This window comes from Alosa pseudoharengus, unplaced genomic scaffold (genome assembly GCF_046254945.1).
Source record: "Alosa pseudoharengus isolate Yale_2024_CS ecotype anadromous, Long Island Sound unplaced genomic scaffold, YU_APseudo_1.1 YU_APseudo_1.1_scf_21, whole genome shotgun sequence".
Taxonomy (NCBI): domain Eukaryota; kingdom Metazoa; phylum Chordata; class Actinopteri; order Clupeiformes; family Clupeidae; genus Alosa; species Alosa pseudoharengus.
Window position 1 is genome coordinate 13,637,011 of NW_027468674.1, and position 7,500 is coordinate 13,644,510.

The 7,500-nt window shown below is 43.7% G+C and overlaps 1 protein-coding gene across 1 annotated transcript in view; it reads left to right on the forward strand.

Moving 5' to 3' along the window:
* Positions 1 to 7,500, forward strand: part of srcin1b (SRC kinase signaling inhibitor 1b) — a 77,874-nt gene that overhangs the window by 18,974 nt on the left and 51,400 nt on the right. Inside the window, exon 4 of the mRNA XM_076298719.1 lies at positions 6,419 to 6,445. Within this exon, the coding sequence (XP_076154834.1) occupies positions 6,419 to 6,445 (27 nt within the window). The remainder of the gene's footprint in view (positions 1 to 6,418; positions 6,446 to 7,500) is intronic.

A 7,500-nucleotide genomic window follows, 5' to 3' on the forward strand; every position in this document is an offset into this window, starting at 1 on the left:
CTCTGACCCCTCCTGACATACTCCCAGAGTGCCCCATCCGTGTGATTGGCACCTCGGCGATGGTCTGGCCAGTAGTCACGATCAATGACCGGCGTCGCTGCATATCGGTTGATTGAGTCCGAGCTGACTGAGTGAAGGTTGGAGAGGTGGCTGAGTTTTGGCCTGAGGGATTCATCGGTAGGGACACGTTTCAGACGTTCATTAGACTAGACAGGCGGTGGGGGCGGTAGTAGCACAGTGGTTAAGGAGCTGGGCTAGCATGCTATTAGCATTAGCCTGATAAGTTGTGTGTTCAATATCCGCCTTCCGCCGTTGTGCCCTTGAGCAAGGCACTTAACCCCGAGTTGCTGCAGGGACAGTGGCCTTGTAATATAATTGACAAAAGTCACTTTGAGTAAAAGCATCTGCTAAAGGAATAAATGCAAATGTAGACTACAGTAGGTAGGCAGCTGAATGTTAGAGGTCCTCTCTGTCTATGGCTTCCCGTGACTCAGCCTTTAATGCCCGTGGTGTTTCTTGGGTAGTCATTGTGAATGCTATGGCAGTTGCTAGGGATAGGTAATAATGAAAGGGGTTGCTATGCTGACTGCCAGGCAGATACCAGGTAGATGCCAGGGAGGATTATGTTGGTTGCTATGGTGGTTGTTAACATTATGATAGTGGTTGCTAGATTGTTGCTAGTGTGATTGAGATGGTTGCTAGGGTGTTACAGAAACAACAACAATAACACCTTGCATTTATGTAGCGCTTTTCAAGGCACCCAAACACTCTTTACAGTGATGTGGGAACCTCACCACCAATGTGTAGTACTGACCTGGGTGATGCAAAGCAGCCGTTATGTGCTGGTGTCCCCCACACACCAGCTTGAGGTGGAGAATGAGGGAATGAATGAACGAGCCAATTAGACTGGGGGAAATGTATCTAGAATACATTCAATGGCATTATAGGTTGGGAGTCAAACCTATAATGCCATTGAATGTATTCTAGATACATTTCCTCCAGTCTAATTGGCTCGTTCATTCATAGGGTAGGGATGTCCCAGGTCCCACATCGTATCATCTGTTATATATTGGTAGAATTCTTCCCCATGATAAGAATTTATAATCCCACATGTTTACATACATGTTTTTTTGCATACAACCTCATATTATTTACATACAGAGGGGGTATTTCAATCATAAGGAAGAAGAGTTAATTGCTGATGATGGTCAAGATTAAGTTAGACTTTTTCGGATCAATATTTGTGCTTTCTTGGCTCTCAAGACTGTAAGCTAATGTAACTCAATTCCCCCAGTGTGTGAATTCACACCAAGTCGGCCTACCATAACTTCCAAACTCTCCACAGTACCCCATGAATGGCATGACAGTAGGCTATTTAAACACCTTATTAAAATCAACTTAATGCATAACTATACGCACGCACACCTTTTGTTTGAGCAGGAAAGAGAATGACAGGGCATGCACACAGCATTATCAGCACACAATGTTAAGTTAATTCACTAACTAAAGACTTCAAGGACATCATGGATATAAAACGTTTTTTGTTAACAACGAAAACAGAAAGGATGGAGGCAGCAAAGCTACAAGGTAGGCAAAATTGGTGTGCTTGTCAAAACGTTAGCATTACAACTGGAATACTGAATGAATGCTTACTGATGTTAAAGCTCACACGCTGTTTAAAGCCACACACAATGGTAAACTAGAACAAAACTGAAGGTAGCATAACTTTACCCTTCATAGGGCTGTTTAAAGTTGTCCAAATTAATATAGGCTGTTGTCAGGCGTTAATGTTGTTGTAAAGATATAGGCTGTTGTAAGTAGCCTACTATCTACTATGTACTGCACTTTGTTTAAAGGACAGAAGACGGGGTTGTGTTTAATTTGCTGTTGAGCTTCAATATCAACAACTTTTCACAAGGAGAGGGCACTGCACCTTTAAGGACTGGCAAAGAGACGCATAGGTCTGCAGGCTGGCAGTATTAATCCTAATATCATTAATGTCATACTGGTGGTTGAATTGAGGTTTTATGGGGGTTGGTGACTCATGTTGCGGTGTCGGCCACACAAGGTGAGCCCCTGATTGGGCCAAATGACTCACACATTCCTGGAGTGTCTGTGTAATATTAGATCGGGCGCTCTTTCATCGAGCGAGTCATTAGTGGCCCTTCAAATGCAAATAGGTAAAATAATGATTTTGTTTGAATGAACGGAATCAATTCATTTGCAGTGCGGTGGAGGAATGGAGTGTCCAAAATAGCTGCCGGATTCTTGAGTACTCCCAGTCGAGTTCAGGGCCAGTCTGCCAGAGTCTGCTGTGTATGTGTGAGTGTGAATCTTCTCCCATGATCACTCAGGGACTGTTTTTTTTTGTTATATCCTATTTGGTAGTTAACTGTCTTTTAACACTAGACGCGCCATCAGTTCATAGCTACTAGAAGTGCCGTAGGCAGCCATTTTGACCCTTAGACTTTGAAGTCTATATTCAACCAGCAAGACCTATCATTGTACACACAACTTTCTAAACGGTCAGAATGATCGTCACTGCACATCTAGAGTGTCTTTATCTGTTGTTGTTGCTTTTAGTCACATAGCACATTGAATTGCCTCTGGGTATGCATGTGCGATATAAATAAACATGCTTTGCCTCAGAAAGGTTTGTATTGGTCAATGGTCACAGGTCACCTAAACAATAAATTGAATAGAAGAGTCGATGACCTATAGGTTAGTATTGTGCAGTGTGTGTGTGTCTGCTGTGATTTCTGTTGCTTTAGGCTTATGTTTGTTCCTTTCAGATCAAAGCAAGTAAACAACAACAGCAAAGAACAAAAAACAATCTACAACACACTATAGTGCACAGCCCACCGTTCAATACATAATTTCTCACCCATTATAAATTGACCGATTGCATTATTATTGTTGTTGTTGTTGTTGTTGCTGATGTTGTTGTTCACACTAGTGAGACTCCAGGAATGTGTAGCTTGTTTTCACCCCCATTTGAAATGCTATCTAGCGGCCATCAGACTACTCCCTATGCACCTCAACCCTCTGTGGTAGAGAGGGGAGACTCCCGGCCGACCGCCAGTCCTCCTGCACGCTGCAGACAAATCCTCATTGATATCGACGACCTCTGCCTTTAGCTGTGGGAAGGCGGCCAAATGGTTGTCAAAGACTAAGAGGCTAAGTCTCCAAAATCTTTGTGTGTGTGTTTGTGTGTGTGTGTGTGTGTGTAGGAGCCTGTGTCTGTGAAAAGACTGCTAATTTGGTAAATGGTTCCTTAAGAGTGCAGTGTTGAGTGTACACATGTGTCTGTCTGTCTGTCTATCTTTGTGTGTGTGTGTGTGTGTGTGTGTGTGTGTATGTATGTTTGTGTTTATGTGTTTGTGAGAAAGACACTGCATGTGCTGGAATTTGTGTGTTATTGTTTTTTTGTGTGTGTTTTTTTTTTTTGGTCCCTGCAAACTCCGAGGTAATTACAGAGGCAACACTCACAGGCAATCAAAACGCAATTACAGACACACTGTGAGGGAGTTCTCCAGTCATGAGACAGGCATGAGCACGGCAATTACGCACCGGCCGCTTCATCCCTCTCGATAAAACACACACACACACACATACACACACACGTACGCGCACACACACGCACGCAAACGCACTCACGCACGCATACGCTCACACACATACATGCACACACACACACACACACACACACATGCAAGCATGCACACACACACGCTCACACACATACACGCGCACACACGCACATGCACACACACACACACATGCACACGCATGCACACAGACACACACACAAGTTCAACATACCAGACGGTTTGTTTTGTTCTGTGTTCATTCACATTGCCTGATTCTTTGCCCTCCATGGACGACCTCAGGCAGATTTGATGTGATTTGTGCAGTTTGGTGAAGAGCCATTTGCAGCCTCTCAGCAGGTGCTGGTCAAGAGCATTTGATTGTGAGGAACATCTGCGAGGAATGTGCCCTGCATCTCTGTTGTGTGCTGTTTGTAGTAGTGCTTTATGTCACTAGTGGGTACCCGTACTTACCAGATTGAGTTTGTAAGTGAATTTAAAGCATTTATCTGTTGTTAGGCTCCGTTATTAATATTACTACTGTACACTGTTATCCCATCATTGCTTGGTTTTTAGTGTTGTAGAGTGACAGCTGCCTTCATATTTATGCAATATGGACTCAAATAACCCCTATTCTCTATTCTCACTGATTATTATTGTTTTTTATCATCCACTTTGAATGCATAATTCAAACCTTCACAATGCTGGTTGTAAAAAAGTAGGTGTACCCCAGTTCTGGCTTCAAAAATACCTAATTTGAGCTACTTTAACTAATAAAAAAGCACTTAAAAATGTTGAAGCATGATGTGAATTGTGCCCTGCAGGAAGAAATATCTCATAAGAACGACAACAAAGAACTGTTCTTTCTAAAGCTGGAAAGGGCTACAATGTAATCTTCAAGAGATTAAAGGCCACATCAGGCCACAGATTGAACACATTTACCTACAAGGAGATGATTTAGTATTATTGCTAGTGCTATTATTGCTATTATCGCTAGTGTGCCTAGAAATGAGCACACAGCCAGGATGCAGCTGAACAGTTACCCAAAATATATAGCTGTTGAACCGCGCAGATCAGCCCTATACTCACCCAGACTTGAACCGCGAGCAGCAGCACCTCGGATTGGGAGTCGAGTGGCAGTCAATCTAACAAGCCCAGGCTGCTAGCTTTCCCACTAGCACAACTCTTAAGGCGTCGGGAGGGAGGTTTACACAACGTACATACTGTATAGCTGGGCAATTCCATGGAAAATTACGTTTTTTGTAACATCCATAACGCTAATAAAATGTGATGGTATGGCATGATGTTAATGGTTACATGAAATTTGAGCATTTGCTATTTTTGGCTGAAGAATGTACATGAGAAAAAATGCACAAAAAAAGAATGTTATCATTCACATCATACAAATGCCAAGGCATTTCACTGGCGTTATGGATGTGACAAAAAGTCAATTTTCCGTGGAATTGCCCAGCTACGGACCAGCTGGCTACCATTACACTACATTGAATTGTCCAGGGAAGAGTGTTTGGCTGCACACTACCAATTATTAGCCGCTAGCGAGACAAATAATCATGCTTGACTGACCTTAATTGTAAATCCATACAGTGGTTTCTTTGCATGCTGGTCATTGACAACTCTTGACCAGTTAACCAGAGTTTTTAAGTTTAGTTTTTTTTTTTTTTAAGATTGCACCTCTAACACCAAATGGGGTCAAAGCAAAAGCTGAAATGGGGAAGTTATTGCGATCATGTGTCTAGGCCAGAGTTTTCTCAGTGGATGAATGTTAGCAAACATATTGTTGACCTTTTCTCTGGAAATATTAAACTCTTGTGCACCAGGTTCCCACGCGCTGTTCAAGACTGTGTGTGTTTAATGTCAAGCTGAACTCACACTCTCTCCATTTACCTCTCTTTCTCTCTCTCTCTCTATCTCTCTCTTTCTCCTCATCTCCCTTAGTTACTCTTTCTAATCACCCAACATTTTCACTATCTCTCAATTTGTTTGTCCATCCCCCCTCTCTCTCTCCCTCTCTCTCCATCCTTCTATCTCTCTCTTTATCTCTCTTTCTCCATCCTTCCATTCTCTGTTTTTATTTTTCACTGTCCTCCTTTTCTTCATCACTCTCTCCATGCCCTCTCTCATCACCCCCCCCCCCCCCCATATCCCTTAGTTACTGTTTCCAACCACCCCTTTCTCTCACACCATCTTTCTCACTTTATCTGTCTAGCCCTTACTTCCCTCTTTCTCTCTGGGTCAGTACGAAATGGAAGGCAGCTGTCTGCTGTCCTGCTGCCTTCAGCTCTCTACCGAGTCACTTGCTGTAGCAGGCATCAAGGTACCGGCTACGAACTTTGTTTCGGACAGCCTAGCAAGATAGCAACACAGAACGCCGTTGTCAGGATAACAGAAAGAAGAATAACGTAACGTTCGACTGCAGCAATAGTCGCTCACAATTAAATAGAATTTTTGACGTTGAAGACAGCATGAAGGATACATCAATGTTGCCTTCAGAATTCGTCAAAACAAAGGTACAGTATCTTAGAAGGCAGCATTTCACAGAAATATTTGATTCGGACATGTCTCGATGCCTCGCTCCTCTGTTAGATATCTTAAAAGGCAGCATTTTTTCCCGTTTCGTACAGACCGTCTGTCTGTCTCTGTTCTTCATTCTTCTCCTCCTTGTGTTCATCCTCTCCGTTTTGGGAGGCTGGTGGTTGTCAGGGAGAAGGTGCTTGTTTGCTGTAATGGATGGGAACTGTGAAACTCATTACTCTCTCTCTCTCTCTCCTTGCTCCTTCTCTTCCTCTCTTTTCTCTCCCTTGCCTCCATAGCAACAGCCAAACTACTGGAGTTTCAAGGTTAGTTTTCCAAACTTCTCTCTATTTGGGTTCAATGTTTTTGGGGGGTTTGAATGATTGTTGACTTCCACAGCTGTGTGTGTGTGTGTGTGTGTGTGTGTGTGTTTGTAACTGTGGTCAGTGCTTTTAAATATTCACTGTATGTGGTGGTCTGCATGCAAATTTGCTTTTGAAAGTGTGAGTGTGGATGTGTGTGTCTGTGTGTCTGGCTTTGTGTCTGTTAACTGGTGCATTTCTGCTTGCGCACGCGTATGTGCGTGTGTGTGTGTGTGTCTGTCAACCGGTGCATGTCTGCATGTGTGTGTGTGTGTGTGTCTGTCTGCATGAGCTCTCATCCTCTGGGTGTGTCTGTGATGAGCTTGTGAGATTAAGGGGAGAAGCTGTTTTTCTCTGGTCTGAGTGTTGCTGCTGCTGCTGGATGAATTAATAAGAGCTAATGCAGCGACACGCCAACCATCTGTTCTGCTCCGCGCCCATTACCCTACACCACCGCTGTCAATCACACACACACACACACACACACACACACACACACACACACACACACACACTCATTACCCCACACCACTCCACCGCTGTCAGTCACTTACACACACATACACATAAACATAAGCCTATACAGACACACACACATATACATACACTCATTGCATAGATTCTCATATGCATACTATGACGAGATACACACACACACACACACACACACACACATATACACACACACGCACACACACACACACATACACACACTCACACACACACACACACACAAATAATGACAGATAGACAGACCCCACCACCACCACCCTACTGTATTTCTGTAAGCCAAACTGACTGTGGCCTGGATGTGGCTCATAACAGGCTCAGCTCTGTCTTTGTGTCTACCAGTGCATTCTGGGAAATTTCACTGCAGCTCTACTCATCCTCTCCCCACCCGGAAACATTTTATCAGTTATCACTCTTCCTGCGCACTCTCTCTCTCTCTGACTCTATCTCTCTCTTTCTCTCCCTCTCTCTCTCTCTCTCTCTCTGCAGAGTCTGTGCTGTGAGAGGGG